We start from the raw sequence: 24,332 nt of genomic DNA, 5'->3' as shown, positions 1-24,332 counted from the left end.
TTTTTGGATCTGGATTTTTTGAACATTTACCTAGATCTGGACCTTTTTCTGGATCTGACCTTTAATTTTGGATCTGGACCTTTTCCTGGATCTGGACCTTTACCTGTATATGGACCTTTACCTGGATCTGGACCTTTACCTCGATCTGGAACTTTGCCTGGATCTGGACCTTTCCTGTATATGGACCTTTACCTGGATCTGGACCTTCACCTCAATCTGGAACTTTGCCTGGATCTGGACTTTTACTGGATCTGGACCTTTACCTGGATCTGAACATTTACCAGGATCTGGAACTTTGTCTGGATCTGGACCTTCACCTGGATGTGTACCTTTGCCTGGATCTGGACCTTTACCTGTATCTGGAACTTTACCTGGATCTGGAGCTTTGTCTGGATCTGAATATTTGCCTGGATCTAGACCTTTATCTGGATCTGGACCCTTACCTGAATCTGAACCTTTACCTGGATCGGGGCCTTTACCTGGATCTGGACCTTTTTTTGAATTTTTAGTGAATCTGATCTTTACTTGGATCTGGACCTTTACCTGAATCTGGACCTTTACCTGGATCTGGACATTTACCTAGATCTGGACCTTTGGCTGAATCTGGACCTTTACCTGTATCTGGACTTATACCTGGATCTGGACTTTTACCTGATCTGGACCTTTACCTAGATGTGGACCTTCACCTGGATCTGGACCTTTACCTAGATCTGGACTTTTATCAAGTATCTGGACCTTTGCCTTGATCTGAACCTTTACCTATATCTGGACCTTTAACTGGATCTGACCTTTACCTGTATCTGTACCTTTACCTGGATCTGGACCTTTTGCCATGATTTGGACCTTCAACAGTATCTGGACCTTTACCTGGATCTGGACCTTTACCTTGATATGGACCTTTACTTGATCTGAGCTTTTTGCCTGTATCTGGACCTTTGTTTGTATCTGGTCCCTTGCCTGGATCTGCACCTTTACCTGGATCTGGACCTTTACCTGGATCTGGACCTTTGACTGGACCTGGACCTTTGCCTGTATCTGGAACTTAGCCTGGATCTGGACCTTTTCCTGTATCTGGACCTGTACCTGGATCTGGACCTTTACCTGTGTATGGACCTTTACCTGGATCTGGACCTTTACCTAGATCTGGACCTGTACCTGGATCTGGACCTTTGCCTGTATCTGGACCTTTGCCTACATCTGGATTTTTACCTGTATCTTGAACTTTAACTGATCTGGAATTCTACCTATATCTGGAATCTTTTGCTGGATCTGGACCTTTGCCTGTATCAAGACCTTTAACTGGATCTGGACCTTTACCTGGACCAGGAGCTTTAACTGTATCTGGACCTTTACCAGGATATGGACTTTTGCCTGGATCTGGAACTTTATCTGGATGTAGACCTTTATCTGGATCTGGTCCTTTATCTGGATCTGGACCTTTACCTGTATCTAGACCATTGCCTTGATCTGGACCTTTGCCTGGATCTGGAATTTTACCTGGACATAGACTTTTATCTGGATCTGGTCCTTTATATGGATCTTGACCTTTGCCTGTATCTGGACCTTTGCCTGCATCTAGACCTTTGCCTACAACTGGACATTTACCTGTATCTGGACCTTTACCTGGATCTGGACCTCTTCCTACATCTGGAACTTTGCCTGGATCTGGATCTTTGCCTGTATCAAGAATTGCCTTGATTTACCTTTGATCTGGACCTTTACCTGGATGAGGACCTTTACCCACATCTGGACATTTACCAGGATCTGGAATTTTGCCTGGATCTGCACTTTTACCTTGATGTAGACCTTCATCTGGAAATTTGGTCCTTTACCTGGATCTGGACCTTTACCTGGATCTGGACCTTTACCTGAATCTGGACCTTTGCCTGTATCTGGACCTTTACCTGAATCTGGACCTTTACCTGGATGTAGACCTTTATCTAGGTCTGGTCCTTTACCTGGATCAGGACCTTTGCCTGTATCTGGACCTTTACATGGATCTGGACTTTTGCCTGTTTCAAGACCTTTGCTTGGATTTGGACCTTTGCCTGGAAATGGACCTTTACCTGGATGTAGACTTTTATCTGGATCTGATCCTTTACCTGGATATACACCATTGCCAGTATCTGGACCTTAGCCTGGATCTTGAACTTTGCTTAGATGTGGACCTTTACCTGGATCTGGATCTTTGCCTGGATCTAGAACTTTGCTTGGATCTGGACCCTTACATGGATCTGGACTTTTGACTGGAGCATTACCTTTACCTGGATGTAGACTTTTATCTGTATCTGGTCCATTACCTGGATCTGAGATTTTTTTTACCTGGACCTTTGCCTGGATCTGACCTTTGCCTGTATCTGAAAATGACCTGGATGTAAACCTTTATCTGGATTGGGTCGTTCACCTGGATCTGGACCTTTACCTGGATCTTAACCTTTGCCTGTGTCTGGACCTTTGCCTGGATGTGGATGTTTATTTCAATCTGGACCTATGCCTGGATCTGGATGTTTACCTCAATCTGGACCTTTGCCTGGATCTGGACCTTTTACCTGTATCTGGACATCTACCCACATCTGGACCTTTGCCTCTATCAAGAAGTTTATCTTGATTTGGACCTTTATCTGGATCAGGACCTTTTACCTGAATCTGGACCTTTACCTGGATCTGGACCTTTACCTGAATCTTTTATTTTTCCTGGATCTGGACCTTTGCCTATATCTGGACCTTTACCTGAATCTGGACCTTTGCCTGGATCTGGACCTTTGCCTGTATCTGGACCTTTAACTTCATCTGGACCTTTACCTGTATCTGGATCTTTTCCTGGATCTGGACCTCTACCTACATCTGTAACTTTGCCTGGATCTGGACCTTTGCCTGTATCAAGAACTTTACCTGGATCTGGACCTTTGTATCAAGAATTTTTATCTGGATCTGGATTTTACCTATATCAGGACCTTACCTGTATCTGGACCTTTACCAGGATCTCGACTTTTGCCTGGATCTGGACCTTTACCTGGATTTAGACCTTTCCTTTATGTGGATCTAGTTATTTACCTGGATCTGGACCTTTATCTGGATTTATATTTTGCTTGGATCTGGACCTGTGCATGGATCTGGAAATTTACCTGTATCTGAATTTACCTGGATCTTTTTTAGCCTAGATCTAGACCTTTACCTTTATCTGGACCTTTACCTGGATCTGGACCTTTTCTGGGATGTAGACCTTTATCTAGGGTCTGGTATTTATTTTTACCTTTGTATTTGCCTAGATCTTTATTTTTGCCTGAATTTTGGACCTTTATTTTGATCTGGACCTTTGCCTGTATCAAGACATTTGCCTGGATTTGGACCTCTGCCTGGATCTGGACCTTTACCTGGATGTAGACTTTTTATCTGGATTTATGGTCCTTTACCTTTATCTTTTATTTTACTGTTATCTGGACTTTTGCCTGGATCTGGAACTTTACCTGGATATAGACCTTTATCTGGTTCTGGTCATTTTTTATTATCTGGACCTTTATCTGTTTCAGGACCTTTGCCTTGATCTGGATTTTTATTTTGTGGATCTAGACCTTTACCTGGAACTGGACCTTTACCTGGGTCTGGACCTTTACCTTGATCTGGACCTTTATATGGATCTGGACCTTTATTTTTATAATTGTATCTGGACCTTTACCTGATCTGGATCTTTTACCTGGATTTTGGACTTTTGCCTGGATCTGACCATTGCCTGGATTTTTGGGCCTTTACCTGGATCTGGGCCTTTACCTGGATTTTATTATTTTTACCTGGATCTATTTTTACCTGATTTTATTTTACCTGGATTTGGGCCTTTACCTGGATCTGGGCCTTTACCTGATTTGGGCCTTTACCTGGATCTGATTTTTTACCTCGATTTTTTACCTGGATCTGGGCCTTTACCTGGATCTAGAACTTTACCTGAATCTGGATCTTTACCTGTATCTGGACATTTTTCTGCATCTGGACCTTTACATGGATCTGGATTTTTAACTGGATCTGGATTTTTTACCTAAATCTTTATTTTTAGCATAGATCTGGACCTTTGTCAGGATCTGGAATTTTTGATCTAGGTTTTTATTTTTAATTTGATGTGCAACTTTACATGAATCTGGACCTTTCCAGGATCTACACCTCTGCCTTTATCTGGACTTTTAACTTATCTTTACCTTTATTTTTAGATCTAGACCTTTACATAGATTTGGATCTTTACCTGGATCTGGACCTTTGCCCTGGTCTGACCTTTACCTATTATCTATTTTTGCCTGGATCAGGACCTTTACCTGAATCTGGACCTTTACCTGGATCTGGACTTTTGCCTGGATCTGGACCTTTACCTGGATCTGGACCTTTTTCTGGATTTTAATTTTTACCTGAATCTGGACCTTTAACTGGATCTGGACCTTTACCTACATCTGGACCTTTGTTGGATCTGGATTTTTTCAGTATTTTACTGGATCTGGCCTTAACCTGGATCTGGACCTTTACTGTATCTGACCTTTGCCTTGATCTAAAATTCCTTTACCTTTATCTGGACCTTTACCTGGATCTGGATCTTTACCTATATCTGATTTACCTGGATCTGGACCTTTCCTGATCTGGATCTTTTTCTTATTTGGACCTTTACCTTTTATTTAGACCTTTATTTTGATCTGATCTTTACCTGGATCTTTTTACCTTATTATTTTTGCATGGATCTGGAGTTTTTTTACCTTTATCTGGACCTTTGCCTGGATCTGGAAATTTACCTGAATCTGGACCTTTACCTGGATCTTTTTCTGTTTAGTGGATCTGGATCTTTACCTGTATCTGGACCTTTCTCTGGATCTGGATTTTTATTTGCATCTGGACCTTTAATTTTATAATTTTTAGATCTGGACCTTTACCTAGATCTGGACCTTTAGCATAGATCTGGACCTTTGTCAGGATCTGGAAATTTGCCTAGGTTTGGAGCTTTAATTTGATGTGCAACTTTACATTAATCTGGCCCTTTCCAGTATCTACACCTCTGCCTGGATCTGGACCTTTACCTGTATCTGAATTTTTTACCTGGATCTGGATTTTACATGGATCTGGATCTTTACCTGGATCTAGACCTTTGCCTGGGGTCTGGACCTTCCCTTTATCTGGGCCTTTGCCAGGATCAGGACCTTTACCTGAATCTAGACATTTACCTGGATCTTTTTGCCTGGATCTTGACCTTTATCTGTATCTAGACCTTTATCTGGATCTGGGCCTTTACCTGAATCTGGATTTTTAATTTTTGATTTGGATGTTTACCTGGATCTGGACCTTATCTTAGATTTGGACCTTTGTCTGAATTTGGAAATTTGCATAAATTGGAGCTTTAACTGTATCTGGATCTTTACCAGGATCTAGACCTTTGCCTGGATCTAGACATTAACTATATCTGAACCTTTACCTGCATCTAGACCATTGCCTGGGTCTGGACCTTTTTTTGATCTGGACCTTTACCTGGATCTGGACCTTTATTGGATCTAGACCTTTACCTGGATCTGGAACTTTGATTTTATCTGGACCTTTACCTGGATTACCTGGATCTGGATCTTTACCTTGTGGTCTTTGCTTGAGTTTATACATTTACCTGTATCTGGACCTTTGCCTGGATTTGGACCTTCACCTTGATATGGACCATTACCTGGATCTGGAACTTTATCTGGATCTGGACCTTTACCTGGACCTGAGCCGTTAACTGGATAATGACCTTTATCTGGATCTAGACCTTAGCATAGATCTGGACCTTTGTCTGGATCTGGAAATTTGCCCTGATTTGGACCTTTACCTTAATCTGGACCATTACCTGGATCTGGAACTTTATCTGGATCTGGACCTTTACCTGGACCTGATCCTTTAACTGGATAAGGACCTTTACCTGGTTCTAGACCTTAGCATGGATCTGGACCTTTGTCTGGATCTGGAAATTTGCCTAGATCTGGAGCTTTAACTGGATCTGGACCTTTACCTGAATCTGGACCTTTACCTTGTTCTGGACCTTTGCCTTGATCTGGACCTTTACCTGTATATGAACCTTTGCCTGGATACAGACCTTTATCTTGATCTGGACCTTTGCCTGGATCTGAACATTTACTGGATCTAGACATTTACTGAGTCTGAATCTTTATCTGCATCTGGACCTATGCCTCTTTCTGGACCTTTATATTGATCTGGACCTTTGTCTGTATCTGGACCTTTACCTGGATCTGGACCTTTACCTGGATCTGGACCTTTGGCTGTAACTGGACTTTTTACCTGGATCAGGATCTTTGCCTAGATCTGGACATTTTCCTTTATCTGGACCTTTGCCTGGATCTGGACCTTTACCTGTATCTGGACCTTTACCTGTATCTGGACCCCTCGATCTGGACCCTTACCTCGATCTGGGCCTTTGCCTCGATATGGATTTTTGCCTGGATCTGAACCTTTACCTGGATCTGGAACTTTGCCAGGATTTGGACCTTGGCCTGGATCTGGACCTTGGCCTGGATCTGAACCTTTACATGGATCTGGATCTTTACCTGGATCTGGATCTTTACCTGGATATGAACCTTTACCTGGATCTGGACCTTTACCTGGATCTGGACCTTTACCTGGATCTGGGCTTTTGCCTAGATCTGAACATTGCCTGGATCTGGACCTTTACCTGTATCTGCTCACTTGGATTTCTTTACCTGGATCTTTATTTTTACCTGGATTTACTTTACCTGGATCTGGACCTTTAAATGGTTCTGGACCTTTTACCTGAATCTGGACATTTACTTGGATCTCGACATTTACCTGTGTCTGGACCTTTGACAGGATCTGGACCCTTACCTGAATCAGGACCTTTACGTGGATCTGGACCCTTACCTGAATCTGGACCTTTTCCTGGTCTAGATTTTACCTGAACCTGAACCTTTACCTGGATCTGGACATTTACTTGTGTCTGGACCTTTGACTGGATCTGGATCTATACCTAGATCTTGACCTTTGCTTGGATCTGGACCTTTACCTGTATTTGGCCTTAACCTGGATCTGGATTTTTATCTGACTTTAGTGTCTAGACCTTTGCCTTGGTCTGAACCTTTACCTATATCTGGACCTTTACCTGGATCTGGACCTTTACCTGGAACTAGACCTTTGCCTGGATGTGGATTTTTACCTGGATCTGGACCTTTGCCTGGATCTGGACTTTTGCCTGGATCTGTACTTTTACCTGGATTTGAACCTTTACATGATCTGAGCTTTACCTGGATCTGGATCTTTTTTTAGATCTGACCTTTACCTGTATCTGGACATTTTTACCTGGATCTGTACCTTTGCCTAGATATGGACCTTTACCCAGATCTGTACCTTTGCCTAGATCTGAACCTTTGCCTGGATCTGGACCTTTTCCTGGTTCTGAATTTTTACCTGAATCTTTACTTTTTGCCTGGATTTAGACCTTTACCTGGATCTAGACATTTACCTGTAATTCGACCTTTGACTGGATCTGAACCTTTGCCTGCATCAGAACCTTTGCCTGGATCTTAACCTTTACTTGAACTGAAATTTAGCTGGATCTGGACTTATGCCTGGATCTGTACTTTATCTGAGTCTGGACATTTACCTGGATCTATAACTTTACCTAGATTTGGACTTTTACATGGATCTGGATCCTTACCTGGATCTGGACCTTTGCCTGTATCTGGACCTTTACTTGTATCTGGACCTATATACCTGGATCTGGACCTTTGCCTAGATATGGACCTTTACCTGGATCTGGACAGTTGCCTGGATCTGGACCTTTACCTTGGTCTAGACCTTTACCTATATCTGGAACTTTTCTCTGGATCTAGACCTTTACCTATATCTGGAGCTTTACCTGGATCTCGGCCTTTGACTGGACCTGGACCTTCGCCTGTACCTGGACCTTTACCTAGATCTGTACCTTTTCCTGGATCTGGACCTTGGCCTGGGTCTGGACCTTTACCTGTATCTGGACCTTAGCCTGGATCTGGACCTTTACCTATGTCTGGACCTTTAACTGGATCTGGACCTTTGCCTGGATCTGGATCTTTACCTGTGTCTGGAGCTTTACCTGACTCTGGATCTTAACTTGGATCTGGACCTTTGCCTGGATTTGGACCTTTCCTGTATCTGGACTTTTACCTGGATCTGCACCTTTACGAGAACTGGACCTTTGCCTGGATCTGGACTATTGCCTGAATCTGGTACTTTACCTAGATCTGGTTTTTACCTGGATTTGGACCTTTACCTGGATCTGGACCTTTAGAATTATTGATCATGATCTGGACCTTTACCTGGATCTGGACTATTGCCTGAATCTGGACCTTTACCTAGATCTGGAATTTTACCTGGATTTGGACCTTTACCTGGATCTGGACCTTTGCCTTGATTGATCTTTACCTGTATCTGGACCTTTACCTAGATCTGGAGCTTTACCTGGATCTGGACCTTTACCTGATCTCGACCTTTACCTGGAGATAGACTTTTGCCTGGATCTGGACCTTTACCTGGATGTAGACCTTTATCTAGATCTCGTCCTTTACCTGGATCTGCACCTTTGCCTGGATCTGGGCCCTTGCCTAGATCTGACCTTTACCTGGATCTGGAATTTTGCCTGGATCTAGACCTTTACCTAGATCTGGAGCTTCACCTGCATCTGCACCTTTGCCTGGATCTGGACCTTTGCCTTGATCAGGGCCTTTACCTGGGTTTGGACCATTGCCTGGATCTTGACCTTTGCCTGTATTTGGACTTTTACCTGGATCTGAACCTTTGCCTGGATCTGAACCTTTGCTTAGATCTGGACCTTTTCCCGGATCTGTCATTTTACTTGGATCTTTACTTTTGCCTGGATCTGGACCTTTACCTGGATCTGGACATTTACCTGTAACTGGACCTTTGCGGAATCTGGACCTCTACATGGATCTGGATCTTTACTTAGATCTGGGCCTTTGTCTAGATCTGGACCTTTACCTGATCTGGAATTTTGCCTACATCTGGAACTTTGCCTGATCTGGACCTTTTAACTGGATCTGGACCATTGCCTGGATCTGGACCTTTGACTAGATTTGGACCTTTACCTGGATCTGAACCTTTGCCTGGATCTGAACCTTTGGCTGGATCTGGACCTTTTCCTGCATCTGGAACTCTACCTGACTCTTTACTTTTGCCTGGATCTGGACATTTACCTGGATCTGGACATTTACCTGTTGCTGGACCTTTGCCTGTATCTGGACCTTTACATGGATGTAGATCTTTACCTGGATCTGGAACTTTGACTGGATCTGCTTCTTTGCCTGGATCGAACCTTTGCCTGGATCTGTACCTTTACTTGATTCTGGACGGTTACCTGGATCTGGACCTTTACATGGATCTGGATATTTACCTGGATCTGGACCTTTGCCTGGATCTGGGCCTTTACCTGCATCTGGACCTTTACCTGGATCTGGACCTATGCCTAGATATGAACCTTTACCTGGATGTAGACCTTTATCTGAGTCTCGTCCTTTACCTGGATCTGTACCTTTGTCTGGATCTGGGCCTTTGCCTTGATCTGGACCTTTATCTGGATCTGTATTTTGGCCTACATCTGAACCTTGGCCAGGATCTGACCTTTTCCTAGATCTGACCTTTGCCTGGATCTGAATCTTTGCCTGGATCTGAACGTTTGCTTGGATCTGAACCTTTTCCTGGATCTGAACTCTACCTGGATCTTTACTTTTGCCTGGATCTGGACATTTACCTGGATCTGAATATTTACCTGAATCTGTACCTTTACATGGATCTGGACCTTTACCTGAATCTGGACCTTTGACTGGATCTGGACCTTTTTAAGTTGGATCTGAACCTTTGCCTGGATCTGTACCTTTACCTAGATCTGGAACTTTACATGGATCTGGACTTTTGCCTGGATCTGTACCTTTACCTGTGTATGGACATTTACTTGGATCTATAACTTTACCTGTATTTGGACCTTTACATGGATCTGGATCTTTACCTGGATCTGCACCTTTGTCTGATCTGGACCTTTACCTGTTTCTGGATTTTTTTTTCTGGATCTGGACCTTTGCCTAGATATGGACTTTTACCTGGATCTGGACCTTTGCCTGTATCAGGACCTTTACCTTGGTCTGGACCTTTTCCTATATCTCGAGCTTTACCTGGATCTCGATTTTGATCTGGATATGGTCCTTTGCCTGTATCTGGACCTTTGCCCTAGATCTGGATCTTTACCTGTGTCTGAGCTTTACCTGAATCTGGATCTTAACCTGGATCTGGACCTTAACCTGATCTGGACCTTTTCCTTGGCTGGATCTTTACCTGGATCTGGACCTTTGCCTGGATCTGGACCTATACCTGTATGTGGACCTTTACCTAGATCTGAACCTTTACCTTGATGTGGAGCTTTACCTGGATCTGGACCTTTGCCTGGATTTGTCCTTCACCTGGATCTGGACCTTTGCTGGGATCTGGACCTTTGTCTGTATCTGGACCTTTGTATGGATCTGGATCTGAACTTTACCTACATTTGTACCTTTACCTGGATTTGGACCTTTGCCTGGGTCTGGATCTTTACCTAGATCTAGATCTTTGTTTGGATCTGAACCTTTACCTGTATCTGGACCTTTACCTAGATCTGGACCTCTACCTGGATCTGGACCTTTGCCTGGGTCTGGATCTTTACCTAGATCTAGATCTTTGTTTGGATCTGGACCTTTACCTGTATCTGGACCTTTACCTAGATCTGGACCTTTACCTGGATCTGAATCTTTGCCTGGATCTGGACCTTTACCTGGATGTAGACCTTTACCTGGATCTGACCTTTAGCTAGATCTCGACCTTTACCTGAATGTACACCTTTATCTGGAGCTGGTTCTTACCTGGATCTGCACCTTTGCCTGGATCTGGACCTTTACCTGGATCTGGACGTCTGCCTGGATCTGAACCTTTGCCTGGATCTGGACCTTTGCCTGGATCTGGACCTTTCTCGACTGAACCTCTTCCTATCTGGACCTTTACCTGGATCTGGACCTTTACCTTTATCTGGAACGTTTACCTTGATCTGGATCTTTTTGCCTGGATCTGGAACTTTGCCTGGATCTGAACCTTTGCCTGGATCTGGATCTGACCTTTGCCTGGATCTGGACCATTGCCTGGATCTGGATCTTTGCTTAGATTTTTGACCATTACCCAGATCTAGACCTTTGCCTGGATCTGAACCTTTGCCTGGATCTGGACCTTTTCCTGGATCTGAACCTTTACCTGGATCTTTGACTTTATCTTTCCTCTGGATCTGGAGCTTTACCTGGATCTGGACATTTTCCTGGAAACTGGACCTTTCCCTGGATCTGGACATTTTCCTGGATCTGGACCTCTACCTGGATCTGGACATTTACCTGTATCTGGAGCTTTACCTGGATCTTGACCTTCGTTGGATCTGGAACTTTGCCTGGAACCTGACCTTTACCTATATTTGGTCATTTTCCTTAGTTTGGACCTTTATCTGTACCTGGACATTTGCCTGGATCTGGACCTTTACCTATATATGGATCTTTACCTGGATCATGACCTTTGCCTGGATCTGGATCTTTACCTGTATCTGGACATTTACATGCATCTGGAACATTACCTGAATATGGACCTTTGCCTGGATCTGGACCTTTATCTGGATTTAGACCTTTGCCTAAATCTGGACTTTTGACTGTATCTGAACCTTTGCCTGCACCAGGACCTTTATCTGGATCTGGAATTCTAACTGGATCTGGACCTTTGCCTATATCTGGATATTTGCCTGTATCAAGACCTTTACCTGTATCTGGACCTTTATTTGGATCTGGAAATTTTCCTGTATCTGAACCTTTACCTGGATCTTGACTTTTGCCTAGATCTCAACTTTTGCTTGGATCTGGACCTTTGCCAGGATCTGGACCTTTGCCTTCATCTGGACCTTTGCCTGGATCTGAACCTTTGCCTGGATCTGGACCTTTACCTGGACCTTTGCCTGATCTGAACTTTTACCTGGTTCTGGACATTTTCCTGGATTTTCCTGGATGTGTACTGTTACCTGATTCTGGATATTTACCTGGATCTGGACCTTTAAATGGATTTTGACCTTTACATACATCTGGATCTTTACCTGGATCTGGACCTTTGCCTATATCTGGACCTTTACCTTCATCTGCACCTTACTTTGATCTGGACCTTTGCGTAGATATGGACCTTTACCTAGATCTGGACCTTTGCCTGGATCTGGACCTTTACCTTGGTTTGACCTTTACCTACATCTGAACCTTTGCCTGGATCTAGACCTTTTTCCTATATCTGGAGCTTTACCTGGATCTCGACCTTTGACTGGATCTGGACCTTTGCCTAGATGTGGACCTTTCCTGGGTCTGGATGTCGACCTGTATCTGGACATTTGCCTGGATCTGAATCTTAACCTAGATCATGACCTTTCCTGAAAATAGACCTTTCCTGTATCTGGACCTTTACCTGGATCTGGACCTTTACCTGGACCTGGCCTTTGCCTGGATCTGGACCTATGCCTGTAACTGGAACTTTGGCAGGATCTGGACCTTTGCCTGGATCTGGACCTTTACCTGGATCTGGACCTTTGCTTGTTTCTGTACATTTGCCTTGATTTGGACCTTTACCTGTATCTGGACCTTTATCTGGATCTCGACCTTTGCCTGGATCTGGTACTTTACCTGGATCTGGACCTTTACCTGGATCTGGACCTTAAGCTTCATCTGCACTCTTGCCTGGGTCTAGACCTTTACCTGGATCTGGACCTTTGCATTAATATGGATCTTTGACCGTATCTGGACCATTACCTGGATATAGACCTTTGCCTTGTTCTGGACCTTTACCTTGATCTAGACCTTTACCTGGATATAGACCTTTATCTGGATCTGGTCCTTTACCTGGATCTGGACCTTTGCCTAGACCTGGACCTTTGCCTGGATCTGGTACTTTACTTGGATGTGGACTTTTAAATGGATCTGGACCTTTACCTGCTTCTCCACCTTTGCCTGGGTCTGGATCTTTACCTCTATCTGTACCTTTGCCTGGATCTGGACCTTTCCCTGTATCAGGACCTTTACCTAGATCTGCACCTTTACCTGGATCTGGACCTTTGCCTACCTCTGACCTTTACTTGGATGTAGACCTTTGCCTGTATGTGAACCTTTGCCTGGATCTGGACATTTTCCTGGATCTGGAACTTTACCTGGATCTTTACTTTTACCTGTGTCTGACCTTTACCTGGCTCTGGACCTTTGTCTGGATGTGGACCTTTACCTATATCTGGACCTTTACCTGTTCCGACCTTTACCTGGATCTGGACATTTACCTGGATCTGGACCTTTGTTTTATCTGAACTGGATCTTTACCTTTACCTGGATCTGGACCTTTACCTGGATCTGGACCTTTAGCTGCATCTGGACTTTTGCTAGATCTGTATCTATCTGAAACTTTATATGGATTTGAACCTTTACCTGGATCTGGACCTTTGCCTGGATCTGGATCTTTACCTGGATATGGACCTTTGCCTGGATCTGGACCTTTACCTGTATCTGGACCTTTACCTAGATCTGGAACTTTACCTGGGTCTGGACCTTTACCTGGATCTGGACCTTTGCCTGGATCTGACCTTTACCTAGAGGTAGACCTTTGCCTGGATCTGGACCTTTACCTGGATCTAGACCTTTACCAGGATGTAGACCTTTATCATGACGTCCTACACCTGTACCTGCACTTTTGCTTAGATCTGGGCCTTTGCCTAGATCTGGGCCTTTACCTGGATCTGGACCATTGCCTGGATCTGGACCTTTACCTGGATCTTGCCCATTGCCTGGATCTGAACCTTTACCTGGATCTGGACCTTTTCCTGGATCTGGAACTTTAACTGGATCTTTACTTTTATAAATTTGGACCTTTACCTGGATCTGGACCTTTTGCCTGGATCTGGACCTTTACCTGATCTGGAACTTTGCTGCATCTGGACTTTTGCCTGTATCTGGACCTTTACCTGGGTCTGACCCTAGATCTGGACATTTACATGGATCTGGACCTTTGCCTGGATCTGACCTTTACCTTGGTCTGGACCTTTATTTATATCTGGACCTTTGCCTGGATCTAGGAATTTTTCCTATAAATGGAGCTTTACCTGGATCTGGACCTTTGACTAGTCTGGACCTTTGCCTGTATCTGGACCTTTGCCTAGATCTGGATCTGGATCTGGACCTTGGCCTGCATCTGCATCTGGACTTTGCCTATTGACCTTTAACTTGATCTGGACCTTGCCTGATCTGGATTTAACCTGACATCTGGACCTTTGCCTGGATTTGGATCTTTTCCTGTATTTAGACTTTACATGGATCTGCACCTTTACCTGACCTGGACCTTTGCCTGGATCTGGACCTTTACCTGGATCTGGACCTTTGCTTCTATCTGGACCTTTGCCTGGATCTGGATCTTTGAAAGGATCCAGACCTTTACCTGGATCTGGACATTTCTTGGATCTGGACCTTTGCCTGGATCTGGAAATTTGCCTTGATCTGGACCTTTACCTGGATCTGGACCTTTGCCTGGATCTGGACCTTAGCCTGTATCTGGACCTTTACCTGGATCTGGACATTTGCCTGGATCTGTTACTTTACCTAGATCTGGAACTTTACCTGGATTTGGACCTTTAACTGGATCTGGACATTTTCCTGGTTTGAATCTTTACCTGGATCTGGACCTTTGCCTGGATCTGGACCTTTACCTGTATCTGGACCTTTTCCTAGATCTGGACCTTTACCTGGGTCTGGACCTTTACCTGGATCTGGACCTTTGCTTGGACCTGTACCCTTAATTGGAGGTAGACCTTTGCCTGGATCTGGACTTTTGCCTACATCTGGACCTTTGCCTGGATATGGACCTTTACCTGCATCTGGACCTTTTGCCAGATCTGGACCTTTGCCTGGATTTGGACCTTTACCCCGGATCTGGACCTTGCTGGATTTGGACCTTTACCCGTATCTGAACGTTTGCCTGGATCTGGACCTTTTCCTGGATCTGGAACTTTACTTGGATATTTACTTTTGCCTGAATCTGGACATTTACTGGATCTGGACATTTACCTGTAACTGGACCTTTGCTTGGATCTGGACCTTTACATGGATCTGGACCCTTACATGGATCTGGACCTTTGACTGGATCTGGACCTTTGCCTGGATCTGAACCTTTGCTTTGATCTGGACCTTTACCTGTATCTGGAACTTTACATGGATCTGGACTTTTGCCTGGATCTGTATCTTTACCTGATTTTGGACATTTACCTGGATCTGTACCTTTACCTGGATTTGGACCTTTACATGGATCTGGATCTTTACCTGGATCTAGACATTTGCCTGGATCTGAACTTTTGTCTGTATCGGGACCTTTACCTGAATCTGGACCTTTGCCTAGATATGGACCTTTACCTGGATCTGGACTGTTGCCTGGATCTGGACCTTTACCTTGGTCTGGACCTTTACCTGTATGTGGACCTTTGCCTGGATCTAGACCTTTACCTATATCTGGAGCTTTACCTGGATCTGGACCTTTGACTGGATCTGTACCTTTGCCTGTATCTGGACCTTTGCCTGGATCCAGACATTTACCTATATCTACAGCTTTACATGGATCTCGACCTTTGATTGGATCCTGACCTTTGCCTGTATCTGGATTTTTACCTAGATCTGGACCTTTTCCTGGATCTGGATCTTGGCCTGAGTCTGGACCTTTACCTGTATGTGGACCTTTTCCTGGATCTAGACCTTCACCTATATCTAGACATTTAACTGGATCTGGACCTTTGCCTGGATCTGGATCTTTACTGTATCTGGACCTTTACCTGAATCTGGATCTTAATCTGGATCTGCACCTTTGCCTCGATTTGGACCTTTCCTCTATTTGGACCTTTACCTGGATCTGGACCTTTGCCTGTATCTGGACCTTTGCTTGTATCTGGAACTTTGCCAGGATCTTGACCTTTTCCTGGATCTGGACCTTTACCTGGATCTGGACCTTTGCCTGGATGGTGCAGATATGGAGATAGGTGCAGATACAAACACAAAATGAATAATTATGAAGATGGAAGATTAACTATTTCGGAAAAGTTGGATTTTTTAATGCCCGAAGTTATGGAAATGAAGAAAAGAACAACATAACAGAGCAGGAAAGAGACATGAGAAAATCCTTGTTATTACCCTTATTAGATAATGGGGATAAAACACAAACCATCATAGTGATGAATGCAGAGGGTCTAGTTTCGAGTAACTCAAAAAGAAAAATAGAGTTCTTAGAAGAACTAACCCAAACTGAAGAAATAGATATACTGAATATAAGTGAAACATGGTACTCATAAGAGACTGGTAATGATGATCAGGTAAAGGGTTTCCAAACTTATAGATCAGATAGAAAAAAATAGGAATAAGGGGGAACCACGAAATAGGGAGAGACACCAATCAAGGAAAAATCTGTGAGAAATATAGTAACACAGAATGTGAATTAATAGCGGTAGAATTTGAATCTGAAAAATTAGTGAACATTGTAATATATAGACCCCCTAATACTAAAGAGTTTGACATAATAATTGACAAATTGGATGATATATGTAGAAATCACAAAGGGTGGACTATACTCCTATTTGGAGACTTTAACTTTCCTTTTGTAGAATGGAAAGAACGAATAGAAACTGTGGTTGTATTTATACAAATAAAAAGGAGAGTAATAGTAGCACAGAAGATAAGAGGCAATTTGAAAAGCTATTAGATATGCTACTAGAACATAACTTTCAGCAAATAAATCACCTATCAACAAGAAAGGATAATATTTTAGATCTAGTATTTGTGAACGAGATGAACTATGTTAAAGAAATAATAGTTTATAATACGAGTATTTCAGACCATAATGTCATAGAATTAACAGTCCGTTCCAAAACTATTGAAAACAGAGATAAGCAAGAGAAGAAAAAATGGGAAGGATATGGAAAATATAATTTCTAAAGTGAAAATATAAATTGGTCAAAAATAAATGAAGAATTAAACAAAGACTGGGAAAACATATTCATAAGTGATAATATAAAGGTAAATACGGATATATTATATAAAATCTTAGAGGAAATAGTGGAAAAATATATACCAAAGAAGAAAAGTAAACATCAGTCACACATACCAAGAGAGAGAAGGATCTTGTTCCAGAAAATCAGAAAGTGGAAAAAAGGTCTTGCAAAAGAAAAGAATGCATGGAAAATGATGGAGCTTAAAAGTAAGATAGAAAATGCAGAACAAAAGATTATACAGTCAAGGGATAAAGAAAATCAAGACCTTGAAGAAAAGACCCTACAAAATATCAAACAAAACCCAAAAAATTTTTACTCATACGCAAAAAAGATGAATGAAATAAGAGTAGAAATAGGCCCTCTAAGAATTGAAGGGCAATTAACGAATAAAAAAAAGGAAATATGTAACATATTAGCAGAAAGATATAAGAGTGAATTCACACCTAGAATTGATAATGAAGATGATGATAAAGAAATAAGAGGTGAAAATAGTGAATATTTATCTGACATAGATATTACTGAAGCTGATATTGTGCAGGCTATTAATGAGATTAAAAATGGATCAGCAGCAGGACCTGATGGTGTTCCTGCCATTTTGTTAAAGAAAGTGGTTCGTTCAATTGCAAAGCCAATTGCAATATTATTAAGACAAAGTATAGATACAGGCATGATTTATGATGAGCATAAATTAGCATATATTACTCCTACTTTCAAAGGTGGCTCAAGACTAGATGCAAGTAATTATAGGCCTGTGAGTCTGACATCTCATATTATGAAAATTTTCGAAAGGGTAATGAAAAAATATATAATGAAACATTTAATGAAAAATAGTTTGTTTAATATAGGACAACATGGTTTTGTACCTGGAAAAAGTACACAAACCCAACTGTTAGTCCACCATGAAAGCATATATAAAAATATGATAAACGAAAAAGATACAGATGTGGTTTACCTAGACTTTGCAAAAGCTTTTGACAAGGTAGACCATAATATATTAGCAAAAAAAATTTAGAAAACATTACATTGTGACAAAGTAGAAGATGGATAAAAGAATTTTTGCAAAACAAAAAACATATAGTGATTGCAAACGATGAGAAATCGGATGAAGCTACGGTAATATCCGGTGTACCACAAGGTACGGTGTTAGCTGCATTGCTGTTTGTGATTATGATTGCAGACATAGACAGTAATGTTAAGGACTCAGTAGTAAGAAGTTTCTGCAGATGACACAAGAATAAGTAGAGAAATTGCTTGTGATGAAGATAGGAACTCGCTACAAAGAGACCTAGACAAAATATATAAATGGGCAGAGATAAATAGGATGGTATTTAACTCTGATAAATTTGAATCAATGAACTATGGTGATAAAGTAGGAATGCTATATGCATATAAAGGACCTGATAACGAGACAATCACAAATAAGGAAGCAGTTAAAGACCTTGGTGTGTTGCTGAACAGAAATATGTTATGTAATGACCAAATACCAATAATATTGGCAAAATGCAAAGCAAAAATGAGAATGTTGTTCCGGCACTTCAAAACGAGAAAATCCGAACACATGCTTATGATTTATAAAACGTACGTACGTAGTCCACTTGAATATTGCAATATAATATGGTACCCACACTACCAAAAGGATATTGCACAAATAGAGAGTGTACAAAGGTCCTTTACAGCTAGAATAGAAGAAGTTAAGGACCTTGACTACTGTTAAAGACTACAATTCTTAAACTTATATAGTCTTGAAAGGAGAAGAGAATGCTACATGATAATCCAGGCATAGAAATAGATAGCAGGAATTACCGAAAACATCATGGAGTTAAAATATCAGAAAGAGCAAGCAGAGGTAGATTAATAGTGCCCAAAACTATACCAGGAAAACCAAGGAAAGCACACAAGACATTAATCCACCACGCACCAGCATCGATAATGCAGCATCTATTCAATGCGCTACCAGCTTATCTGAGGAACATAGGAGTGAGCGTAGATGTGTTTAAGAATGAGCTCGACAAATATTTAAGATGCATCCCAGACCATCCTAGATTGGAAGATGCAAAATATACCGGAAGATGCGTTAGCAATTCTCTGGTAGACAACAGAGTTTCCTTACACTGAGGGACCTTGGGCAACCCAAACGAACAGTAAGGTCTGTAAGCTAAGGTTTGCTGGCCGCGAGTTCGAATCTCCGACCAGCCAATGAAGAATAAGAGGAATTTATTTGAAGTCTACAAAAGAATGACGAGTGACGAGCTCCTGGAGGCGTGTCTTCATGGCCAAACCCAGAACCGAAATGAACCTCTACACTCAAGACTGTGGAGATACTGCCCTAAGAATAAAAACGGAAGCAAGAGGATTATTGACTTTGCAGCAGCACAAGCTGTAGCTAACTATAATGCTGGTTATACAGCCAGCCACTTAGATTACTATTTTGGTTTTCCACGCACTGAAATATCATCAGCACATCTAGCCAGAATGGATGCCAATATGGACTTACCTTTCAAGAAGAAGGCTAAGCACATGAGAAAAAATTGTAAAAGACCAAGATTATGAAGCAGGGGCAGCTTCATCACCAAGAAACTTCAAATAATCTCCCAACACCACTTTATCAGTGTCACCAACTTCAAGTGGCTTTTTCTCAGAATCAAAGTTTTTCAGCTTCTAAGTGCTAAAGCTCCATTATTTTTCTACTCAGAGACTCAATTCTTTTGCCTCTTGTTTATAAAAGTATCATGTTTATATGTATGGTACATTTAAGAGTGTACATGCTTTTTCAATGTTTGGTGATTTTTTTATTACTTTTCATCAATTTATTTTTCATTTTTGTCAACCTGCGTTCATCAGGCATCTCATGTAGCTAAAAAAAAATTAGTAATGGAAAGTAATAATTCCTTAGTTTTATACTTAAATGTATGTAAAGTAATTTAAAAAAAACAAACAAGAATTTATTTCAAAAATAAAAACGCCTTAACAGTCCAAAAATTGCCTTATTTTCACATATATATTCATATTTATTTATTCATTTAAAAATTCAGTTTTCAAAATATCACCAAAATATTTGTTTTGCAGTAATAGTATGCTATAAGCAACTTCCTAAAAAAAATAATCAAGATTTGATAATAAAAAAGGTAACCTATGGTGCCTAGGTCAACAAGTCCCTTAAAGGTAGCGATAGGGTTTAATTCTCTTACATTTCCTGACCCACAAAATGTAGCAAAATAGTTAGTGCAAAATAATGACCATGATCATGATTTAATGTGTGTAAGTGATCTTGGGGTCAAGAAATTTAAATTCCAAAATCTTATGACTACTAAGGCCCTATATGCATTAGATCATTAGTTAGTATTTTGCACAAATTGTTTGGTCTCATTTCATGAAGTTGGAAGTTAAATAGGGCTTTTTCTCGTTCTTCTTCCATCTTGCATTGGTCTGGATCTACTGTAAATGAAATAAGTTGAGAGAGAGAGAGAGAGAGAGAGAGAGAGAGAGAGAGAGAGAGAGAGAGGGAGAGAGAGAGAATTCTGTCATGAGTTTTACTTAACCTAATAAAGACCTAGCCCTATATCGATATATAATTTTATTTATGCCTACTGAAAATCATGAAGGGTTTTGGCCATAATGTTAGGCCTACTTACTATAGTTAATACACTTTAGCTAGATATATCTGCGGGAAGGGCTCCCCTAAAAGGACTCCTGTAATTGTCTACAAAAAAAAAAGCTTTCTTTAGCAGCTAAGTTCTGGGAGGCCTTCTAAACGAACTCTTCAGGAGGGGGAATCAAGCTTAAGTGAATGTACTATTACCCCGACGAATTGACAAAAATACAGAGAGAGAGAGAGAGAGAGAGAGAGAGAGAGAGAGAGAGAGAGAGAGAGAGAGAGAGAATCATGTCATAAAGAGAGATTGTCCCACAAAAATCTATTGTCTACAAAAATCTCGGCTAGACCTATATGCTGTATGCATAGGTATAGGTATTTTAGTTTATAGCAATGGGCCTAATAGCAACAAATATTTAACAAACAATATGAGAGGGTTGATAATACGCTTAAGCAAAATAACTTTCATGAAATTTATAATAATCATCAAGCAAAAGTGTTGCATAGATATGGGCTTATAAAATAAAATAATTATACAAAAAGAGGGAATGCAAAGATCTTAATTGTAAGTTTTATAAACATGCCTTATAAATAGATTAATCAAAATTTTTGTATTAAAAGTCAGCTGATAATAAATTAAACCGTTTTCATTTGAGAAATATTGAATTGATCTCTCTCTCTCTCTCTCTCTCTCTCTCTCTCTCTCTCTCTCTTACATAATTTCAATTCCAAAATAGGCTAAGCCAACTAAAATACTCTTCTATTGATATAGCAAATAAACAATATTTACCTGGAGTTATATCCTTAGTACATGTCAAAGGCTTTCTCCAAAATCACCAGGGACAAAATGAATGGAGCATACTCTTGCATTCTTCACGTTGAAATCATCTTTCCTTTTGCACAATCCTTCTCCTGTAGAGTTTCTGAAAATGCATCACATACCCTTCCCTGACATCGGCAAAATGGTCGAAAGTCACTTAGATTAAAGTTATCGATTCGCATCTAGCGGATGGCGCCAGGCGAGCGTCTGCAAGTACAAATCAGTGAGCGGCATTCACCAATTTGAGTGCGTCTTACTGTTTCGCGGCTCTCTCGGCCAATCAGCGGCACCCTAGCGTCCTGTGCGAGGCCCTCCCGCCATTCTGTCCCTTTAAACTTAACACGATTGGTTGTGCAAAGCGCCCTCTCCATTGTTTTTCGGTAATTCCACTGGAATTTTGTTTTTATAATGGATATCCAACAATCTGTGGATGGCCCAGAATCCTCAGGAGGGTGTAGACATGTGAGAAATGTGAAGGATTGGATGTCCAATGCTCAAAAATAGTATTTTATTATTTAATCAGCAAAAATAAATAAATAAATACACAAATAACACAAAAGAATTTAATCACCCTTGTTTAAAGCATAAACAGCACCAAAGAGTGTTCACCTGCTGTTGGTTGTTTGTTTAAAACATCAAAAACACCAGAGTGTTCACCTGCTGTTGGTTGTTTGTTTAAAACGTCAAAAACACCAGAGAATGTTCACCTGCTGTTGGTTGTTTGTTTAAAACGTCAAAAACACCAGTGTTCACCCGCTGTTGGTTGTTTGTTTAAAATGTCCCAAACACCAGAGAATGTTCACCAGCTCTTGGTTGTTTGTTTAAAACGTCAAAAATACCAGAGAATGTTCACCTGCTGTTGGTTGTTTGTTTCAAACGTCAAAAATACCAGAGAATGTTCACCTGCTGTTGGTTGTTTGTTTCAAACGTCAAAAATACCAGAGAATGTTCACCTGCTGTTGGTTGTTTGTTTAAAACGTCAAAAATACCAGAGAATGTTCACCTGCTGTTGGTTGTTTGTTTAAAACATCAAAAATATCAGAGAGTGTTCACCCGCTGTTGGTTGTTTGTTTAAAACGTCAAAAATACCAGAGAGTGTTCACCCGCTGTTGGTTGTTTGTTTAAAACGTCAAAAATGCCAGCGTTCACCTGCTGTTGGTTGTTTGTTTGAAACGTCAAAAATACCAGAAAGTGTTCACCTGCTGTTGGTTGTTTGTTTGAAACGTCAAAAATACCTGTGGGTTCACCTGCTGTTGGTTGTTTGTTTAAAACGTCAAAATTACCAGAGTCTTCACCTGCTGATGGTTGTTTGATTAACACATAAAAAATACCAGAGAATGTTCACCAGCTGTTGACTGTTTGTTTAAAATGAATAATATTGCTTAACAAGCAGAGTACGAAATCAACATGATGCTACAGGTGGTTAGGCCTTTAGTTAGTTAGAGCTGGGGAGCGATGGAGCAGCAGAGCGTCGGTTTCACGACACACAAGATGTCTGAAGCAGACATGTTGTTTTTCAGCCGTGTGCAGCAGGCCCCTTCTGGGTAGCTGGCTGAACAGAGAGAGCGTCTTTGCTAGTGGATAGAGATTCATTTTTTATCGCGGGGTCTAACGGCCGAAGTCACTTGAAAAAGATACAATAATTGTGTGGGTGGACCCGGAACTGCTATTGGGGCAGGCAGTAAAAAACAATACTACTGCATGATTGTGGCAGATAATGTTTATAATAATGCTGGGTAGGAAAATGAAACTCGAAACTTTAAAACAATCATTTTATTTTATATCGATTTTTTGGTAGCAATTTTTTTTTTTCTTTTGCGGCACAATTGCATAATAGTATTCAAAATGAATGTATAATGATACATTTCAGGAATATAACTAAATTTAAAGTGATCTTAAGCTGTAAAAAAAACACATTAGGAATTTTTTGCACAGATTGCGTTCATGTTACCCAACAAAAATGCAGAAAAATTTGTGTGTATTAGATACACAATTCATATAAAAAATTTTTTTTAGAAATGAACATCAAATAAAGTGTTTTTAACCTATTAAATGCATTTAAAAAAGAAAAATGCAGTTATTTTTGGCAAAATTCAAAATGGGAAAATATTAAAAAATTTGTTTTTTTTTTACATAAAGTAGAAGAGATGAGCTAATTTTGAAGACCAACCGCAGCTTTGTAGCTCTTTTCATTCAGAAGTGATCGTATGTTGAATATTGCCAAACTTTACATGCATTTTTCTCCATTTTTTAAAAATTTGGGCGCTGACCTACTCCTCCTTTCTTCCTCTGCAACTAACTGCCTGATGTGCTTCAACAAAATCTTCAATTCAGACGTCATATAACTGAGTAAAATGATTAATTTATGGTATAAAAACCTGTATTTAAGATTAAAAATAAATATTTTTGTGCTATTTTATAAAATTGCATAAAAACATTTAGTCGATCTTCTCCGAGGCTGCAGCTTTTGTGTATTGCCAGAATTCATTTATTAAAATTCTTCGTTTCGACTTGTGATTTTCATCCACATTTTATATGTCAGGTGCAAATTAGTAATAATTTAAACCAATTTGTTAAAAATATTATAATTTACAATATTAATAACTCTAAAGTAAATACAAAATATGAGTACAGTAGACTTTCAAAGAAAGTTTGAATACGTCATAGTTAGGCCTCTCATACATCAAATAGATTGACATAGGCTTTACATGGCAATAGCAACAGTTATTCCCTGTTCATTGCTGCAGATATATTTTGCAGGTGACACCCTGACCTTTCTGTATGGAAAATTTACATAAATATCGTGT

The 24,332-nt window shown here is 40.8% G+C and overlaps 3 protein-coding genes across 3 annotated transcripts; all 3 read right to left on the bottom strand.

Annotated features, from left to right (window-relative positions):
- Positions 1 to 1,240: 1,240 nt before the first annotated feature.
- Positions 1,241 to 6,140, bottom strand: LOC136837846 (S-antigen protein-like). Its single transcript, XM_067102738.1, has 10 exons — positions 5,942 to 6,140; positions 5,624 to 5,719; positions 4,822 to 4,869; positions 4,517 to 4,639; positions 4,302 to 4,373; positions 3,904 to 4,017; positions 2,641 to 2,904; positions 2,175 to 2,351; positions 1,833 to 2,048; positions 1,241 to 1,677 (listed from the first exon to the last, which is right to left on the bottom strand). The coding sequence occupies exons 1-10, from the start codon at positions 6,138 to 6,140 to the stop codon at positions 1,241 to 1,243; spliced, it is 1,746 nt and encodes a 581-aa protein (XP_066958839.1).
- Positions 6,141 to 6,306: 166 nt separating this feature from the next.
- LOC136837845 (uncharacterized) lies at positions 6,307 to 11,380 on the bottom strand. Its single transcript, XM_067102736.1, has 6 exons — positions 11,044 to 11,380; positions 10,565 to 10,816; positions 9,105 to 9,850; positions 8,621 to 8,939; positions 7,106 to 7,231; positions 6,307 to 6,644 (listed from the first exon to the last, which is right to left on the bottom strand). The coding sequence occupies exons 1-6, from the start codon at positions 11,378 to 11,380 to the stop codon at positions 6,307 to 6,309; spliced, it is 2,118 nt and encodes a 705-aa protein (XP_066958837.1).
- A 130-nt stretch (positions 11,381 to 11,510) lies between these two features.
- LOC136837844 (S-antigen protein-like) lies at positions 11,511 to 23,866 on the bottom strand. The gene is made up of 12 exons (XM_067102735.1): positions 23,800 to 23,866; positions 16,260 to 16,370; positions 15,976 to 16,083; positions 15,021 to 15,839; positions 14,756 to 14,935; positions 14,227 to 14,499; positions 13,682 to 13,918; positions 13,416 to 13,556; positions 12,894 to 13,109; positions 12,517 to 12,743; positions 12,043 to 12,118; positions 11,511 to 11,857 (listed from the first exon to the last, which is right to left on the bottom strand). The coding sequence occupies exons 1-12, from the start codon at positions 23,864 to 23,866 to the stop codon at positions 11,511 to 11,513; spliced, it is 2,802 nt and encodes a 933-aa protein (XP_066958836.1).
- Between the last annotated feature and the right edge of the window lie 466 nt (positions 23,867 to 24,332).

This window comes from Macrobrachium rosenbergii, unplaced genomic scaffold (assembly GCF_040412425.1).
Source record: "Macrobrachium rosenbergii isolate ZJJX-2024 unplaced genomic scaffold, ASM4041242v1 13874, whole genome shotgun sequence".
NCBI classification, from domain to species: Eukaryota; Metazoa; Arthropoda; class Malacostraca; order Decapoda; family Palaemonidae; genus Macrobrachium; species Macrobrachium rosenbergii.
This window is presented reverse-complemented; position numbering and strand designations above follow the sequence as displayed.